This window comes from Chinchilla lanigera, unplaced genomic scaffold (genome assembly GCF_000276665.1).
Source record: "Chinchilla lanigera isolate Chin_1 unplaced genomic scaffold, ChiLan1.0 scaffold00067, whole genome shotgun sequence".
NCBI classification, from domain to species: domain Eukaryota; kingdom Metazoa; phylum Chordata; class Mammalia; order Rodentia; family Chinchillidae; genus Chinchilla; species Chinchilla lanigera.
Window position 1 is genome coordinate 4588938 of NW_004955468.1, and position 19587 is coordinate 4608524.

Below are 19587 nucleotides of genomic sequence, written 5' to 3' on the forward strand. Positions count from 1 at the left end.
GGGGGAGGGCTGGGGCGGGGTCCGGATGGGCTGGGGGCGTGGCCGGAGAGGGGCTGGGCGTGGCCGGTCTGCAGCATCGTCCGCCCACTGACCCCTGTCGCTGGCCTCAGACCCCCCGGTGATCGTGGAGATGAACACTTCGGTGGAGGCCATCGAGGGCTCCCACGTCAGCCTGCTCTGCGGGGCTGACAGCAACCCGCTGCCGCTGCTGACCTGGATGCGGGATGGGACGGTGCTCCGGGAGGCGGTGGCGGAGAGCCTGTACCTGGAGCTAGAGGAGGTGACCCCTGCGGAGGATGGCGTGTATGCCTGCCTGGCAGAGAACTCCTATGGCCAGGAGAACAGCACCGTGGAGCTCAGCGTCATGTGTGAGTCCCCGCCCTGTGTGCCACACACCTCAGCAGGGGAGATAAGAGGAAAGGGGACCTGCCCTAAACACCGAGGGGGACAAGTTGGAGAGGAGGGTGGCTGTCAAGGTGTTGCTTCATTCCCACCACAGGTGTCTGGTGTGAGCTTGTTCTGAACCAGATGACCAGATTGGAAGACACACAATTGGTCCTTGCCACTTAGGAAAGCCTATTAAACACAGATTCCGCCCCTGGCTGGTCTGAGAGTAGATTTGGCCCTGGCCCCAGAAATCTCCCTCCCTCTCTCCTTCCTTCCCTCCCTACTTCCTTCCTTTTTCTTTTTTCCCCTGGTACTAGGGATGGAAAGCTCACGCTTTACCACTGAGTTACCCCAGCCCAGGAATCTGCATTTTAAAATGAACCCAGTTGCCCTAGGCAAGGTAGCACATCGCTGTAATTCCAAGTATTCAGGAGGCCACAGCAGCAGGATTGCAGATTTGAGGGCAGCTTAGGAAATTTAGCAAGATATTGTCTCAAAATAAAAATAATAAAAAAAGCGAGGGATGTAGCTCAGTAGTAGAGTGCCTCTGGATTTGATCCCCAATACCACAAAGAAAGAAAGAAAGAAAGAAAGAAAGAAAGAAAGAAAGAAAGAAAAAGAAAGAAAGAAAGAAAGAAAGAAAAAGAAAGAAAGAAAGAAAGAAAAAGAAAGAAAGAAAGAAAGAAAGAAAGAAAGAAAGAAAGAAAGAAAGAAAGAAAGAAAAAGGCCAGTTTTCACCCCCAGTATGGGGGATTGAACCCAGGGCTTTCATCTGAGCTACATCCTCAGTCCCCGCTCCCTTTTTTTGCAACAGGATCTCTCTATGCAGTTCAGACTGGCCTTGAACTCACTATGTAGCTGAGGCAGGCCTTGAACTCACAGTGATCCTCCTGCCTCAGACTCCTGAGTGCTGGGATTACAGGTGTGTGCCACCAAGCCTGGCTCTCAGTCCCTTTTTAAATTTTTTTTCTTTTTAGACAAGGTCTCTTAGTAAGTTACTAGGTTGCCTAGGCTGGATTCAAATTTGTTGGTCCTCCTGACTCAGCCTCCCAGGCCGCTAGGATTATAGGCTTGTACCACCATACTCAGTTGTCATTCTGACAGGGAAGTTAAAGGAACCCCAGGGTTCACCCAAGGGCACAGAGTACAGGTGCTGGCAGAGCTGGACTCTTAGCCAGGAACCAGGCAGAGGTTATTCATTCATTCACTCATTCACTCATTCATAATTACTTATTGAGGCAAAGTGTCCCAATAGTAACAGTGCCATAACCAATGTATCCTCAGCACTTCTTGAGGACTTTATATGTATTCTCCTCTCCCAGATATCTTATGCCCACCTCCTAGTATCCGGGAAGCCTGCCCTCATCATTCTGTTTAAAATTGTATTTCCCCTGATTTCCCTTTCCAACACTTTGTTTTTCTCCACAGTGGTTAGCCACTTTGCAAATATATTTAATTTTTTTATATATTATCTGCTCACATAGCCCTTATTTAAGCTAGAACTGTGCCTGTTACTCAGCAGATTCTCAGTGACTGCTGACTGAAATTAGAATTATCATTAAGCCCATTTTCCAAACGAGAAAACAGAGTCCCTCTGGTTAAAACATGGGTCCATACACAGCTGGGAAGGAGTATGTAGCTCCAGATCTGAAGATTCTGGCTATAGAAGCAGTGTTCGTATAAACAAGGCAGCCAGGACTGGGCTCACATGAACCATCCTACATGTGTGTGCGAGGTTTGGAGTGTCAGGGGTCACATTTTGTGGTGGGAGTTGACTGGCAGAGGCAGCAACACCACCGGGTTTCTGACCAACAACCACCTGTCCTGTCCTTCAGATGCACCCTGGAAGCCGACAGTGAACGGAACCATGGTGGCTGTGGAGGGGGAGACAGTGTCCATCGTGTGCTCCACACAGAGTAAACCGGACCCTATTCTCACCATCTTCAAGGAGAAGCAGATCCTGGCCACGGTCATCTACGAGAGCGAGCTGCAGCTGGAGCTGCCGGCAGTCACACCCGAGGATGACGGGGAGTACTGGTGTGTGGCTGAGAACCAGTACGGCCAGAGGGCCACTGCCTTCAACGTGTCAGTGGAATGTGAGTCCCCCTCCCTCCTCGCTGGTGACAGAGGGACCAGTGTGGGACACCTAGGTTACAACTTTGCCCATCTTTACCAGACAAGGATGGGATAGTAGGGGAGCCAAATCCACAGGAAGAAAATACAAATCCCCCAGAGAATATAGTTCCTGCATCCTGGGCTCGGCTTTTGGCCAAGGAGATTTTGGAATCCTGGGGCTACCTCCTCTCTCCTCGGTTTAAAGCAGTAACTCTGAAATCTTTTTTTATTTTTATTTTTTTACTCTGAAGTCTAACCTTGCGAAGCGTTGCTATTTAGCGGGCACTGTTGGAAGCACTGTACGGGGACCCACTCATTTCATCTTCAAGACGTTTGCATGAGGGAGGTCCTATGACTGGCTCTAGACTACAGAGGAGAAAACTGAGGTCCAGAGAGGTTATGCCACCCGCCTCAGGCCACACAGATAAGAAATGGTAGAATATGAGATTCAGATGCAGACGATCTGATTCCAGGCTTCTGTGCTGCCCTGAGGTGACCTCATCTTGTGCTGACATCAGAAAACACTGACTGAGCAGTCATTCATTGTGCACAAAGGGCTGTGCGGTTCTGTGGGAGGAGAAGGATGGGATGGAGAAGACACCAAGCTCGTTCACAGATAGAGGACCGCTAGAGAGATGTGATGGACGGCAGTAAGGAGCTTCTGTCCTGGCCTTGTCCTGCATCCTTCCCTGCAGACCAGCGCCTCTTCTGACCTCCTCTGTATGGGCAGCACCTTCCACCGCCTCCCCACCCTGCCTCCAGGTCATAGCAGCGAAGTCACATTTCCACTCCCCTTCCCCAAGCAGCTCCCTCTGGAACAGCCACTCTGTGCTTTCCTTTCACCTGTTTCCTCTTTAGCTCTGCCCATCTCTGGCACTAGTCTCACACTGAACCTCTCGGGCCTCAGTTACTCTGTCTACAACAACCCCCGCCTGGGTTTGCCAGAAAGTTCAGTGAGATCAGCGCATACGCTTCAGCATCTGGTCCATGCTCAGTACTCTGTACACAGTAGTAATCGGGACACAGCCAATGCAGATTGTTCCTGCAGTGCCATCTTGCAGGGCCAAGCCATGGTAGGCCATCCGCTTTTCTGCTGACCTGTATCATGGGCACCGTTCTATCCTCTTCCCCTTCACAGCTTCCAGTGATTGTGGTGCACACTACTCTGCTTTCTTCATACCTGCCATCCTGGTCTGCACCCCTCCCCACTCTGCTGTACCCTTCCTCCTGTTACACCCCAAGCCAGTGATTCTTTGGTTATTGTTTAGTTTTGCAGTCTTTAAATTTTGAGACAGAGTTTTGCTACATTGCTATGACTGCGCTTGAATTTGTGACCCTCCTGCTCTAGCCTCCTAGGGGGCTGGTGTTACAGGTGTGTGCTACTACGTCTGGCTTAGGTTTATGGGTCAGAGGACCTCCTGGGAGCCTGAGGGGAGCCCCAAAATGTGCATACACCACCACCCCACCTCTGTTTCCAGGACAGCCTCAACCTTGTGTGTCATAGGAGAGGGTCAACAACACTCTTTCTGGGCCTGGCCTGGGCTGGGTGTCCAGTCCAGTCTTCTGCAGGTGTTATCTTGCCAAGTCCTGCTGGTCACTGTGTCATCGTTGTCTCCCTGACCGAGGAGAATATGAAAGGTCAGAATTCCCCAAGGCCATGCAGTTAGGAAAGCTGGCCAGATAAGGGAATTTTCCAGACTCCTGTGGGCCCCAGCTCTTAAAGCTTTGGCTGCCTCACCTCCCTCACAACCCTCCCTCTTGGGAGTGCAGCCCTCAGGTCCCCTCAGTCTGGGCAGTTGATGTCCCTAACCACCAGGGCTTTCCTCAAGCAGGGTCCCCCGTCCTGCTACTGACAGGGCCCGGCGTGATGTGGGGCACCCAGCAGGCCGTCACCCTTACTGGCTGCTTGTGATGTGCAGGGAACTAGTCGAGCATGGTGCCTGGATTGACTTATTTTGTTCGAACACCCACATGACTGGGGAGGGGGTACCCTGTGTGATAGAAAACTGAAGTTTTACTGGTGTCTAGTACCCCACAGAACTGAGCAGGACTGGGTCAGAATCCCAGCTCTGTCCTCCTCTTGCTGCAAAATCCCAGGCAAGTGGCCTCTCTTTGGCTGAGCCTCAGTTTCCTCCTCTGAAAGAGGGTGTGAGGATAGAGCCTCACCAACAGGATGGTTGTGAGGACCAAGGCTTTCTTCACATGTTGCTTCTTTGAGGATGTTTCTGTCTCCCTAACCATAAACACTGGGTGGATGCTAAGTGCTCACAACATGCTCCTGCACCTGTCTTCCTGTGGCGCCTTCTGAGTTAAAGACCACAAGTTCCATTTACACAGCTAACTCCAACTCAAGCGCAGGGGAACGGAGTGGCCTCACCCAGCCAGCAGATGGCAGAGCTGGCACTCAAACCCCCTATCCTCTGTGCCTCTAGGCATCACCCCCACTCCCACGCCCCATCGCTCAGGGTGGACACTTCTCGCCAGAGTGCCACCGGGGCTATCTTGAATGGGAGCGTTTAGACCAAGTTCAACCTCTGTTAGTTCGGATTTGTTGCATTAGTTTGTTCTGAGGTGTGTTGATTGACAGTACAGCAAGCACATTTGTCTAAACAGTATTTACAGCCTGTCATTTTTTATTTAGTAGACTTAGAAACGCATGCGCTGAGGTTCCCACTAGAATCATCACTGGCGTGAATGTATCTCTCACGTGACTCCCTAGCCCACTGCTATTCCTACACATTCATTTTTGCTGAATGTTAAAAATAGATGGGAGTGAGTGGGCCAAGGGGCTTTGTAAGTAGATTCAGGTCAGAGCTATTGCAGATCCAGCGCTCAGTCCAGGGCAGGCAGAAAAGTGTGCTGGACTGTCCAGGAGGAATAAAAAATAGAGTTTAAAAAGCAGTATTTGATGTTTTAATATAATCTCATCTTTTGGAAAATGAAAGAAGAAACAGCCCAATACTGTTTTTGCAATTAAACAGTAGCAAAGCAAAGCTTAACCATATGACCACAGGTGGAGGGTGGTGTTTGGTGCTGATGGTGGTGAGGCAGGGAGGGCCAGGATTCAAGGGTCCCTAGGGAAGAAACACGTGAGAGGGCGTCTTTGGTGGACTGTAGGTGGAGAGCAGGTCCTGGAAGGAGGCAGCAGGCTGTGTCTGAGTGGGAGACCCTTCGGCCATGAGAATCTAATAGCTCATCTCTTCTAACTGTGGGGAACAGAGTAGAGACGGAGCGACAGGCCACCTTGATGGAAATGAGGACGAACCACGTCAGTGTATAACTTGGGTGGGGAAAAGCACTTGAGAGAAAATCCAAGCGAGGCAGGGAGTGAGCGAGGTGGTTTCCATGGAGGTCCGAAATGTCACCTGCGTAGAGACCTTTCTGCGGAGGAAGGGGGGAAGGAGTGGGGGCGGGGAGATAGAGAGAGGGCCAGAGAAAGGGAGTTGGGCAGGTTTCCGGGGAGTGTGGCTGTAGAAACGAGGCGTTCTCAGCCTGCGGGGTGGGAAGGAACTCCTCAAGCCTGAGAAGCAGCAGGGAGGTCAGTACAGCTGGAAAGGAAGGAAGTAGGGTGAGGGGAGAGAGTGTCAGAGAATTTAGATTTTATTCCAAGTGACCCAGGGAGCAGCTGTGGGAGGACTTTGAGCAGGGAGTGCCCTGATTTATATTTAACAAGGGAAACAAAGTTAGAGATGATACAAAGGGAAAATGAAACTCGCTGCTGTCACATAGTGTTCTTTTCTGGCCCATTTTGAGGCTGGAGTGGCCCCAAAAGTAGCAGCAGGAGGGTTTCCCTCAAGGGAACACCTGAAACCTTCTCAAGCCGGGGCCAGTTAGGATTTCAAAGAAAGGCGCTCTGGAGACCAGGGTGGTCCAGTCTCAAGCATTTATTAGACCCTGGCACAGTGGCACACATAATTCCAGGACTCTGGGAAGCTGAGGCAAAAGGATCACAAGTTCAAGCCCAGTCTGGGCAATTTAGAAACATAGTGAGGGCGCTGGGGATTTAGCTCAGCGGCACAGCACCTGCCTGGCAAGCGCGAGGTTGTGAGTTCCATTCCCGGTACTGGGAAAAAAAAAATAAAAAAGAAACTTAGTGAGACCCTATCTCAAAATAGAAAACGGCTGGGGATGTAGTTCAGTGTGAAGGCCCTGGGTTCAAAGCTCAAAATTTAAAAAATCATTTATTAGGGGAACTTACAGACAGAAGGGGTGGGGGCCACTGTGATCCCCTCAGTGTGGCTCAGGGCTAGGGCTGGTGGTTTTTTCAGTGTTTGGGGGAATAACATAAACACGTTTATCAGTGCCCGGGAATGTTTAAGGCCCTGGCTGTGTTCAGTCCTGCAAGGAGAACGTGTAGCTGTCCGGGTCACAGAATGGTCAAGGTGCTCTGCGTTTTCCCATCAAGACAGAGAAAAAAAAAATCAAGGGAACTGGGAATCCCACACGTAGCCACCACCCCCACGGTTGGACACCCTGACTGCGCCCCGCCAAGGAGTCCCTGGCAGCCTGGCCTCCAGCTGGCTCCAGCCCATTCTGTCTTGGCCTTGACCTTGCAGTTGCCCCCATGATCCTCCTGGAGTCGCACTGCTCCGCGGCTCGTGACACGGTGCAGTGTCTGTGCGTGGTGAAATCCAACCCCGAGCCGTCTGTGGCCTTCGAGCTGCCATCGCGCAATGTGACGGTGAACGAGACGGAGCGGGAGTTCGTGTACTCAGAGAGAAGTGGCCTCCTGCTCACCAGCATCCTCACGTTGCGGGGACAGGCCCAGGCCCCGCCCCGGGTCATCTGCACCTCCAGGAACCTCTACGGCACCCAGAGCCTGGAGCTGCCCTTCCAGGGAGCTCGTGAGTGCTGTGGCCTTGGGTGGGGACTGAGGGAAGTAGGGACCCCCCCTTGTATCCTGAGCATGGGTCAGCTGGGAAGATGGGTCAAGTAGCAGAAGATCCGCTGTGGCTGGTGACGGCGGCTGCCCTGAGTTTGCCTGCTCTTCCTCAGCCCACGCTGGGCCCTGCAGCAGCTAAAGGGATCACACCCATGAGCAACCAGGAGCTTCCGTGTTCCTTAGTCAGGGCAAGGACTTGACCGCTGTGCAAATATTAGACTCTCACCCCAGCCCGTCTCCTGAGGACCCAGGTGTCTTGCTCCCTGCACCGCAGCCCTGAGATACCTGGGTCTTCTCTGTCCTCAGACCGACTGATGTGGGCCAAGATCGGGCCAGTGGGAGCTGTGGTTGCCTTTGCCATCCTAATTGCCATCGTCTGCTACATCACCCAGACACGGAGAAAGTAAGTGCCTGCCAGGGCTGATCTGGGGGTGGGGAGCTCGAAGGGGTGTGGGGGAAAGTGGGAGATTGGAGGCGGGCAAGGGAGAGCAGTGTGGGGAGGGCGCATTCTGCTCTGAGAATGTCCCTCCCAGCAGGAAAGTGGGTTTGCGCCACTGTTGGCCAGGTTCACGGCAGGGCCTGGCCAAGTACCTTGGGGATCGCTGGTGACCTGTTTGCCCACATTCTGTGCGCCAGCCTCTCTGTCTCCAGGACTGTGGCTCTGCCCATTTCAGCCAGGACAGGAACCGTGGAGGCAGACAGGGGTGGACAGCCAGGGACTCAGTGGGGCTAGTCATTCTGAAGAGTGTGTTTGCTCCATTAGAGAGACGGGTAGGAGCCACTCTGGGGTTCCTGGGGCCAAAGTCCAAGGTGGATGGATCATGCAGAAGGGGTAGGGAGAGGGAGACCTGAGAGTCCCACTAGACTGACGTGTCCTGCCTTGCAGAAAGAATGTGACAGAGAGTCCCAGCTTCTCGGCAGGGGACAACCCCCACGTCCTGTACAGCAGTGACTTCCGCATCTCTGGGGCACCAGAGAAGTATGAGGTGAGGACCAGGGTTCCATGGCTCCAGAACAGCCAGGGACCTGGGTGCCGGGGATGCTGAGGTCCCTAGCAGGGACTGTAAGACCAAGTGGGGGCGGGTGGTCAGGATGGAACTTCGGAGGGCTGGGTTGTCCCTAGAGACTGGCAGGGAGGTGCCAGGCTGAGGTTATGGGGAGCTTGGGGGTGGGGCCCTCACCCTTCCTGCCTGTGTCTGTGACTGCATTTCCTTCTCCAGTAGTCCAGAGAGGTCTCTGCCCTGGAATGTCACTGAGAGCCCCAGGAGGTAGGTCCCGGGGCCTCAGTGTGCCTGCCTCCAGGCCTGCGCTGGGTCTCGGGGTTGGTGTCCACGTGTGCGTCCTCGTCAGGTGTCCGAGATGGTCTCTGGTTAAGTCTGGTCCTGCCCAGTAGCCCCAGCTTTGTCTATTCTGTCCCACTGCTGCTGCTTCTGTCTGTGGCCATTGTCCTGTGTACGTGTGTCCAAGCACCTGTGAGGTGGGGGACAGGGGTGCGAAGCATGAGAGGGAAGCCGAAGCCACAACTTCCGGGTCTCCCAGGTTGGGGAGGGTAAGGACTTCCCGAAGCAGCCATTTGCAAGCTTTTGGATCTGACCATGGAGACTGAATACGGGCAGATATTCTGTGTTGCCCTGTGTGGTCTAACATTCCTGTGTTGAAGAAAGCACCCTTGAGGAAGGGACTTTGTAGGGAGATTTCACGCTCAGTAATGAGGAGGTTGTGGTGTTGGGGTATCAGCATCAGCAAAGGCCCCAGAGTGGAATGCGGTAATGACCTTGGGGTGTTCTGGGATGGAGCTCTTCAAGAAAGAGGCTTGCCTGGCACTTGGGAGCTGAACTCTGGGGTGATGGGAAACTGGAAGCATTCCAGTCTTTGCATGGGGAAATCTGGGGAGAAGATCCTGCTAACGAGTTGTCTCCTCCTCCTCTGTAGAGTGAGAGGCGAGTGGGATCTGAGAGGAGGCTGCTGGGCCTTCGCGGGGAAGCCCCGGAGCTGGACCTGAGCTATTCCCACTCGGACTTGGGAAAACGACCCACCAAGGACAGCTACACCCTGACGGAGGAGTTAGCTGAGTATGCTGAAATTCGCGTCAAGTGAGGGAGCGGGGGCAGCCCAAGTGGCCTCCCCCCTCAGGACCCTCGCTGGCCCTCACTGGCTGCGGGCTCCCTTCCTCCTCAAAGTGGTGGGGGCTGGGGCAGAAGGGGATGGGGCAGGGAACAGTGAGGTCCTGGGGTCTGGCCTCTCCCTCCTCCCCAGCTGCCCCCTCCCCACCAGCACCCCCACCCCCATATTTTGGCTCCCCTCCACCATCCTTTAACCTCATCCGTCTGGAGGGAGCTCTGTCTGTCCGTGTTATTTATTGCTACCCTCTGCCTGATCTCCTACCCCCATTCCTGGCCCCAGGACATGTACAAAAGGGACGTGAAATAAATGTCCTGATGGTAAATACCAGTCTAGATCCCGAAGGTTTCTGATGCATCTTTGGGGGAGCCTACCATCTTACTGTTTCCACAGTGATCCCAGGGATTCACCTCCCTCTCTGCTGGGCCCTGTGTGGGAGCGAGGGCCCAGGGATTCTAAACTTGAGCTGGAGTCGACCACCATTAAGTTTTCCCTTTTCTGGCTGCTACAGGCTTGGCCTGGTCTGGGTTCTGGGTGATTTCACACAACCCTCATTCCTACATCAGCTGCAGTCAGGTCGTCTGACAACACCAGGCTCACACTTGCAGGAGTCTTGCTGAAGGGAGGCAGGCTGCATACACTCTCCACTTGCCACAGCCCCACCACTCTCTGTTGTCCACACCAGCCTGAGTCTGCTCTCTGCCACGACCTTCTGGCCTGTGCAGGTCAAGTGAGACCAACAGACCCAGGTGTCCATGAGCCTCTCTTGGTTAGCCTGCTGCTCCTCACATTCACGCTGCGTTCTGCCACTCCCCCTTCCAAACAAATGTTAGGGACCAGCTGTCTACTGAGCCCCTTCAGGAAGCTCAAGCTCTCCTGAGAAGGGACCCCAGGACAAAGCTAGGAAGATGAGAATACTGGGGCTCAGAGAAGCTAGGTGATTTTGCTGAGAGCCTGACACCAAACAATGGACACTTTAGACCCAGAAATGGTAGAAATGAGAGTGGGTCAAATATGCTAAGCACACATATAAATTCAAAGCTTTATGGGGAGGGGGTTCAGCCACATTGGGAAGCAACCATTCGGTTGAGAGTGACCAAGCTGCTGCCCACAGAACAGAGAGCAGCAGGTGTTTATTGATTTGCTTGGGTGGGCTCAAGGCCAGCAACTCCCTTTGGCCATGGATGCAGTTCCAAAAAATTTCATTTTGTGATGGATTTGGACCACTGGGCAGTCATTTAGCTATAGGCTGTTGAAATTTTAGTATCTGGCACCATCATCCTGTGCAAGACCTCCCAGCCCAGCCTTGTACTCGGTGGGCTCACACAGTCTGCTTTGCTCAGGAACTGCCGAGTTCCTCTCTCAGCTGTGTGGGATCAGCATCCCGCACACAGGTCCTGGCCTTATGACAGGGCTGAAGGAGTTTCAGGCTTGTGCTGCTGAGAAAGTATGGGGCTGGGCTGAAAGAAACACAGACCAGCTCCCATGGGCAGGAGGCCAAGCTGACCCTGCATCATAGTCGTGGATGAAACATTTCTTAAATGACCAACACGTCTCTGTGCAGAGCTGAGTGGAATCTGACACCGGGGTTAAGACAGCAAGGGGACAGACACACTGTGAAGACAGAGATGCCAAGCCCTTTATCCCATTTTAGTCACCCGTCAGACATCTGTAGGCCTGAGGGAAGGGTTGGTGTTCTCAGAAGCAGCTGTAAAGTAACCCAGGCCCTGATAGCATAACCCACTCAGCAAAGCCAGAGAAGCTAATAACGTATCGCCCAGCTGTGCAGCCTCTAAAATTAGTGATCTGAAATTGGCTAAGAGCAAGTGAAGCTAAAAGGCTTAGTTTTTTCTCATTTCATGCAAAAACATTCTGCCTCAGTGGTTTTATCAGGGTCTTGTGATGGGCCTCTTGAAATATGCTGTGCTACAAAGCGTGATAGCTTACTGTGCCTGGAGGCCTATTTTGTTGATTCAGCCTTTGGTCCAATCATTGTCTCACCTTGGTGTCCCCTAACTGTCTCAGGAGCCAAGGCAAGGAAATGATGTGGCCAGGCCTTGAATTCAGTTCTGGCTTAAAGAAGCCATCAGGAACTTAAAGGTCTAGATTCTCTGGTACAGAGGGTATTATGACTTACATGTGTTGAGTGCTTACTGTGTGTTAAGCAATTCTACATAATTCACCTTAATTAATCTCCATTTACTTTCCCTAACGGCTATGATAATGATTCCCAAAGTGTAAGTACTAGCCAGCAACATCAGAATCTCCTGGGAACTTGTTAGAAAGGCAAATTCCAGGCCCTACCCCAGAAATGTGGGAACCTAACATTTTTGTGAAGGCCCTGGCAGTCTGCATTTTGAGGAGCCCTCCAGGGATGTTGGCCTTCCCTGATGTTTGAGAACCCATAGAGGCTAAGGTGCAGCAAGGTCTAATCACTCTCTCAAGGTCCCTACTTTGTACTGGTGGACATCTTCCCAGGTCCTGAGCTCCAGCCCCTGACTTGAAAGCCATGTTCTTCCCATTCGCCTCCGTCTTTTTGGTAAGAACAAGGTTCTGGGGTGCTGGGGAGCAGTAAGAATAAAGCTGTGGGGCTGTAGGCACCTGATGAAGAGGCTTAAGAATTAGGGAGCCTGGTCTTTGAAGACAGAGGATACAGGACTGAGCTCAGGTGCTGGCTCTTTCCTCAGTCTTGCAGGGAAGGAGATCAAATATAGCCTCTCTCACGCGCATGTACTACCAAATGGTGACTTGTGACAAATGCTCCCAAGGAGAGAAGGAGCCTCTCAGAGAATGGAATGGAAGTGACTTGGAGCTTCAGGAGAGGCTTAACATGGAAGGAAGTCACACTGGTGTGAAGGCCTCAAGTGGGAACTTGTTTATTTAAAGCAAGGCCACAGGGCATGAAATTGGGGGGTTCCCTCCACGGCCAGGATGGGAGTTTCCTGCCGAGGCCTGTGTACTTGCTCTGCCAGCCCTGACACACTCTGACAACGGACCCTGGCTCCAGCAGGTCTGGCCTGATAGGAATACGCGTGGAGGACTTCGCCCCTCGCAGAGCAGTGTCAATAACCAGGGATGCGAGGGGTAACAACTTCCGGCTGTCCAAGTCCAAGTGCAGCTCAAGGGAGCAGCACCATGCTGGTGTCCAAGATGAGCGAGGAGGGGTGGGGCTGGCACCGAGTGACACTTACGGTCCTATTTATGCTTCATTTAGTATGTGTCAGAATAAAAGGAACCCAGCACACCAAACTCATGATTGTTTTTTTTTTTTATAAATGCTTAGGAGGAGGCTAAAAGTTAAAAATCAATCAAGTGATTTAAAGAAGTGTGTTAAATGGCGAAGTAGTACTCCAGTGTGTACAAATACCACGTTTATTTTATCTATTCATCTGCTCAAGGGCAAACAGGCCGTTTCCAAGATTTAACAATTATAAATCATCCTGCTATAAACATGGACGCTACTCTGCCATAAAGAATGATAAACTTGAGGCATTTCTGGGTAAATGGATGCCCCTGGAGACCATAATATTAAGTGAAATAAATCAGACACCCGACTTAAATGTCACATGCTTCCTCTTAGAAGAAAAACTCCAAATATAAATAAAGAGCAAAATAAAAGATAAGAGGAAGTAGGGAGATCTTTTTCAAATGGGAAAGGGAGCAAGAGATGAGGGGAGGAACAGGAAAGGGGATTAAAAAAAGAATTGAAGAAGAATATGGAAAGAGCTTATGCAAATGGAAGGGGACAAAGGGTGGAAAGGAGCGGGGAGGGATGGGCTGGGTCAGGGACAAAATAAGAATTAGGATGTGCGTGTGCATGTAACAACTCCCCGTAAATATAATCATTATGTCCTGTGGACATGTACTAATAAAATATAAATAAATAAAAAACAGAAAAAAGAAATATATTAATTGAAAAAAAATTTAGGTGTTCACAGACAGGGTCAAAGTCCTGAAAGTGTGAGGTAAAACTCAAAAGTCTGGGAAACGCTGAAGCAATGGGATTGGAGGAGCATACTTCAGGAAGGACCAACTCCCCTGAAAGCACAGCTTAGACTCAAAGTCACTTCGTGCTTTTGGGACTTTCTTGTCCAGAATCCAGCACAGGCTCTAAGAGCACCTCTGAGTGCCAGGCCTGTGGGTGGCCCATGGAGAACCCCTCGCTGGCCTCCTGGAGCTGTCACTGTGAGGCAGAGACGAGGAACAGATGCGTGAGTGAACACTTTACTGCACTCAGGTAGCGAGGGAGGGAAGGTCGAGTGTGCTGGGTCAGGCTGGGAAGAGCGGGCAGTTGTGTGGAAACTAGAAGCAGGGAGGGGGAGTTCCATGGGATTCTGGGAAATGTGGGACCAAGGAAAGCCAAAATCAAGGCAAAGGCCCATGATGAGAACATCCTGGCTGCATTTGTGGAACAAGAAGGAAACCAGGGAGACTGGTGTGGTGGCGCACACCTGTAATCCCAGCACTCTGGGAAGCAGAGGTAGGAGGATTACAAGTTTAAGCCCAGCCTGGGCAACTTCGCAAGATGCTGTCTCAAAATAAAAAATGAAAAAAAACCTCAGTGCAAAGGCCCTCGGTTTGATCCCCAGTACTGCAAACAAACAAACACAAAGGAAACCAGTGATTGTAAGCGGCATGACAAAGTCAGAGTAGCCGTCCAATGGAGCAGGATCACAAAGGGCCTGGAAGGCCACAGGCAGGACTTGGGCACTGACTTGGAGTGAATTGGGAAGCTCTGGAGAGTGGTACTCAGAGGGGCTCTGGAAGGGCCTGAGGCTTTGCAGACCCACTGACAGCCAGGTGGGCCGAGAGCAAAGGGGAGCTGCAGGAACAGGGAGAGGGCATGGAAGGCTGTGGCTTTTGCAGAGGAAGTAGTTGGGGATGGAGAGACGGAGGGGCCAGGGTAGGACTCATGCAGGAGGAACCAATGCCCTAGAGGAGGAAAGAGAGGAGTTAGAGGTGCCTCCCGCCGCTTGCTTAGATGCTAAAGAAAGCAGAAGGAGCAGGCTCAGTGAGCAACACTCTGGCAAGTTTAGGCACCAGGAGGGGCCCCAGGGACAGTAAAGGTTAATGGGGTCCTCCCCTTGAGAAATACCAAGCCAAACAGGAGAAATACCCGTGACACAGTTCTGAAGCAGTGATTCACAGAGCGGAAGTCTGAAGACAAGGAGAGGTGCAAGAGATGAGCTCCGGCTGCCTGGAATAGAGGCAAGTCAGGAGAGATGAGCAGTTATGGGCAGAAGGCAGGACGACCAGGCACCAGGCTGTGGTCATGACAGGCCTCTGTCCCTCAGTTGGGTCTCAGAGGACTTCCTGTCAAACTCAGGCTAGGGCTGAGCAGCCAGAGGTGTAGGAATCAACATCACAGCAGAGTTAGATCTGCAGAGCAAGTGACAAGTTCTGTAATGACAGCTGTCTTTTACAGAGCTGTCATTTTATCACAGGTCTAGATGTTCCATGACTGTCACTGTGCAAAGTGCTTCACACACTTATGATCATGCCAAGGGGGATCTTGCAGCACCCCCATAAAGAGGGGGATGCCAGCGTCAGCATCGCCCTTAAAGGGGAAACTGAGCAGATGTCATAGATGACATGGAGAATGGGAATCTGAACCCAGGCATACCGTCTGTGGAGTGGGTCACATGTGTGCTCTCACTGACCCTTGAGGAAGGCACTAGAATCATTCTCGTCTTACAGAGCTGGGCAGGGAGTGGTGCTGCATGTAGCTAAGCAGGGAGTGGCAGCCCAGGGCTCCCAGGTGCCCTGTTAGCTGTCTGACTTCACTGCTTCCCCGATGAGGTGACAGTCAAGTCATCCAAAATGGGGACCCTCCCCTTCATTGTAAGGATAGATGGAAAGAAGGGTGAAGGCGTCAAAGCTGCCTTTCTCGGGAGTTCTGTCCCTATCCTGTGCTTCCAGAAATCAGACACATGCCATGAGCCCATCACCCAATTTCCTGCCGATTCAGGATCCTCAGGAGTGCCTGCCACGGTGGCCAGCAGAAGCTTCAGGCATCCTTCCAGGGGAGAAGCAGGAATTGCAGTCCCGAAGGGTCCCTTGCATGAGACATTTGGAATTTGACTTTCAGGCCTGGAGTCCCATACTGAGATTGCTGGCTCTTTTTGTATTAACTCTTCAATTTTGAAATAATTATAGATACAGGAAATTGCAAAGATAGAACAGAGAGATCTGCTGTGGCCTTCACCCAAGCCCTCCTGGCTCCTTCTTACATAATTATAGTACAATATCAAAACCAGGCATCTGACATCAGTATGGTGTGTGCGCAACTCCACCTTGTTTTGTCACGTGTGCATCTACCACTACAACCAGGATATAAGAGCCATTCATTAACACAAAGAGTTCCCTTGTGTGATCTCCTACACACATGTGTTCCCTGTCCTTCCATCTTTAAGCCCTGGCAACCAGAAATTGGCTCTGCAGCTCTATAATTTTGTCATCTAAAGAATGTCATCTAGGGGCTGGGGATTTAGCTCAGCCTCAAAGCGCCTGCCTGGCAAGCGCAAGGTCGTGAGTTCGGTTCCTGGTACTGGAGAAAAACCAAAACCAAAAAAAAAAAAAAAATAAAAGAATGTCATCTAAAGAGTGTGTGATCCTTTGAGGCTGGCTTTTCTCACTCAGTATAATGACCTCCACAATCTTCCACATCATTTTTGTTGCATGTATTGACACTTCCTGCCTTCTAATCACCCTCATGTCTGCAAATTCCACATCCCCAGATTCAACCAACCATGGATCAAATACATTCAAAAATAAAACTGCATCCATACCAAAAAAGTAAACCCTTTTCTTGTCATTATTCCCTAAGCAATACAGTGTAACAACTATTCACCTTGAATTCATATTTTATTAGGTATTAGAAGTACTCTAGAGATGATTTAAAGTAGATAGGAGAGGACTGGGATGTACTTCAGTGTTATAGCACTTACCTAGTATGTGCAAGGTCCTGGGATTGATCCAAAGCACGAAAGAAAATTAAATGAACTATACAGGAGGATGTGCCTAGGTTATATGAAAACATCCTGTCTTTTTATGTAAGGAAATTGAGCTTCCATAGATCTTGGTGTCTTTCGGGATCCTAGGTCAAATCACCCACAGACATCAAAGGATGACTATGTTCCACAGTATACATACATCACAATTTATTTAACCACTCACCTACTGAAGGACATGTTTTTAGGTTTTGGCTATTTCAAGTAAAGCTATGGTGAATTATTTGTACAGACTTTTGAGTGGACATATGTTTTTATTTCCTGGGGAATATGATGCCTAAGAGTATAACTGATGCCTCATATGGTAAGTATATTTAGTTCAGTTTTTTAAAGAAACTGACAAGCTATTTTCTAGAGTGTTTGTACCATTTCACATTCCCATGAGCAATGTATGAACAACCCAGGTTCATGGCACCCTCAGTAGCATTTGGTATTGCTTTTTTTTTTTTTTTTTTATTTGAATAGGCGTATACTGATATCTTGTCATGGTCTTAATTTGCTATTTACTAATGGCCAGTGATGTTTAAATCTTTCCATGTGCTTATTGCTACATATATATCCTATTCAGTGAAATGTCTCTTCATGTGCTTTGTCCATTTTTTTTTTTTTTCAGTATAGGGCATAGGACCCAGAACCTCATGCATGCTAGACAAATGCTCTACTACTGAGCTATGTCCCCAATCCCTTTTGCCATTTTTAAATTGGATTGGTTTTTATTATATGTTAAAAATTTTGCTGGGATATAACTAACATATGCACAACATACCTATCTAAAGTGTAGGATTCAATGGTTTCAAATATATTAACTGAGTTATGAAACCATTGCTGTGATTTTAGGGCATTTACTCCCTCCCCAATTGCTCACTTCCTCTCATCACCCCCTCACCCACAGCCTGAGGCAAACCCTAAATCTGCTTTCTGCCTCTATAAACTTTCCATTTCTGGATATTATATATAAATGGAATCATAAATATGTAGGATTTTGTGACTGGTTTCTTTCACTTAATATTCTAAGGTCCATCCATGTTGTGACAACTATTATAAGTACTTCATTAATTTTTTATTGCTAAATATTTCATTGTATGGATATACCATATTTTATTTATTCACTCATCACTTGAGGGACATCTGGGTTGAGCCTGTTTTTGGCTCTCATGAATAATGGTGCTATGAACATTTGTGTTCAAGTTTCAGGGTAGACCTGCTTCATTTCATATATATGTGAGTGGGGCTACAGAGTCATGCAGTAACTCCATGCTTAAGTTTTTGAAGAACTTGCTGGACAATTTTACATTCTCATTAGCAATACATAAAAGAGTCAGTTTCTGCACATGCTCTCCAGCACTTGATGTGGCTATACTTCTTTTTCTTGGTTTTTCTCCTGTACCGGGAACCGAACTCATGACCTTGCACTTGCCAGGCAGGCGCTTTGCCGCTGAGCTGAATCCCCAGCCCCATGTGGCTATACTTCTAAAAAAATTTTTTAGTTTCTTTAATGTGTATGTCATAGTGGTATCTTACCATGGTCTTGGTATGCATTTACCTAAAAAAGCTAGTGAACATCTTTTTATGTGATTATTTTTGATCTGTACATCCTCGTTGGTGAAATGTCTCTTTATATCTTTTGTCCATCTTGTAATTAGATTGTGTGACTTTTTTATGTTGCATTTGAGAGTTCTTCACATATTCTTTCTACAATGAGTCTTTTGTCAGATATATAGTTTGCAAACGTCTTCTCCAAGTCTTCATATTCTTAATACGGTCTTTCACAGAGCCCAAATTTTTAATTTTTTTAAAGAGAAATAAAACAAAATAATGACCCAAAAACACAAAAACAATAAAAATGATACAGAATTTCAAAACAAGGTGATAGGGAGTTAACAATGGTTGTTATATTACATATTGTTATCTTCAACAAAGTTGCTCAGATCACCAGATGTAAGGATGCAAGATTGATCAAACAATTAAAGAAAATAAAAAAATAATAAAAACCCACTAGAAACGATACAGAGTTTCACTAATCAAGGTAGTAAGGGTTTAACAATGGTTGTTATATTGCATATTGTTGTCTTCAATTTAGTTGTTTACATTACCAGATATAATCATGCAAAACTGGTCATAAAAAGAAAAATTAAAGCATCATCTGTTCCTTCAATAAACCAATAGACATCAGCAGTGCAATTATCCCAGCTAGCTCTGTATATCCACATATATTTTTCCCTTATTTCTTTCTTTTCTCCTTTCCCTCATCCCAGTTGTTCCTTCTCCCTGAGCAACCTCTTTCCCTTTCACAATATCTATTGTAACTTTTGGGTTTTATTTACTTTTTCAGATTTTTACACTAGGGAGACAATATGATGTTTATACATGCGGGTCCAAATTTTTAATTCTGATGAAGTCCAGTTTATTAATTTTTAAGGATCAGGCTTTTGGTGTCATGTTCAAAAACACATTATCAAGCCCTAGATTGTGAAGAGTTTTTGAAGAGCCTCCAACCTATTTTCCACAATAGTTGTGCTAATTTGCATTCCCACCAACCGTTTGTGAATGTTCTCTTCTCTCTACGTCATTGCCAGTACAGGTTAACTTTTGCCTTTTTCAATAATATCCATTCTTACTGGAGTGAGGTGAGGTGATAGCTCGTTGTGGTTTGGATTTGCCCTTTTCTCTGATGATTAGTGATGTTGAGCATTTATACATACCTCTTGGCCATTTGAATGTCGTCTTTTTTAAGAAGCATCTATTTAATTCTATTACCCATTTTTATATTTTCTTTTATTTTCTTTTGGTTTTTCTCCAGTACCAGGAACCGAACTCATGACCTTGCGCTTGCCAGGCAGGCGCTTTTGCCACTGAGCTAAATCCCCAGCCCTATTACCCATTTTTAAGTCAGATTTTGTGTTTTTTGTTTTGTTTTTGGTACTGAGTTGTTTGAATTCCTTATATATTTTGATTACTGAGCCCTTCAAATGTATAGCTTGTAAATATTTTCTCTCCTTCTGCAGATTGTCTCTTCACTCTGATGATGGTTTCTTTTGCTGGGCAGAAGCTTTTTAGTTTGGTGAAATCTCA

General features: G+C 48.8%; 1 protein-coding gene across 5 annotated transcripts in view; it reads left to right on the forward strand.

Annotated features, from left to right (window-relative positions):
- The window catches only part of Mag (myelin associated glycoprotein), a 14705-nt gene extending 4870 nt beyond the window's left edge, over window positions 1-9835 (forward strand). For 3 of the 5 annotated variants that reach the window (XM_005400043.1, XM_013522430.1, XM_013522429.1), the window contains 6 exons: window positions 111-368; window positions 2223-2483; window positions 7059-7346; window positions 7691-7787; window positions 8271-8370; window positions 9317-9835. In XM_005400043.1, the coding sequence (XP_005400100.1) occupies window positions 111-368; window positions 2223-2483; window positions 7059-7346; window positions 7691-7787; window positions 8271-8370; window positions 9317-9481 (1169 nt within the window). In that variant the 3' untranslated portion in view covers window positions 9482-9835. Of the gene's footprint in view, window positions 1-103; window positions 369-2222; window positions 2484-7058; window positions 7347-7690; window positions 7788-8270; window positions 8371-8607; window positions 8653-9316 lie in introns of all 5 variants that reach the window. The other 2 variants (XM_005400042.2, XM_013522431.1) reach the window with 2 other exon arrangements.
- The last annotated feature ends 9752 nt before the right edge of the window (window positions 9836-19587 follow it).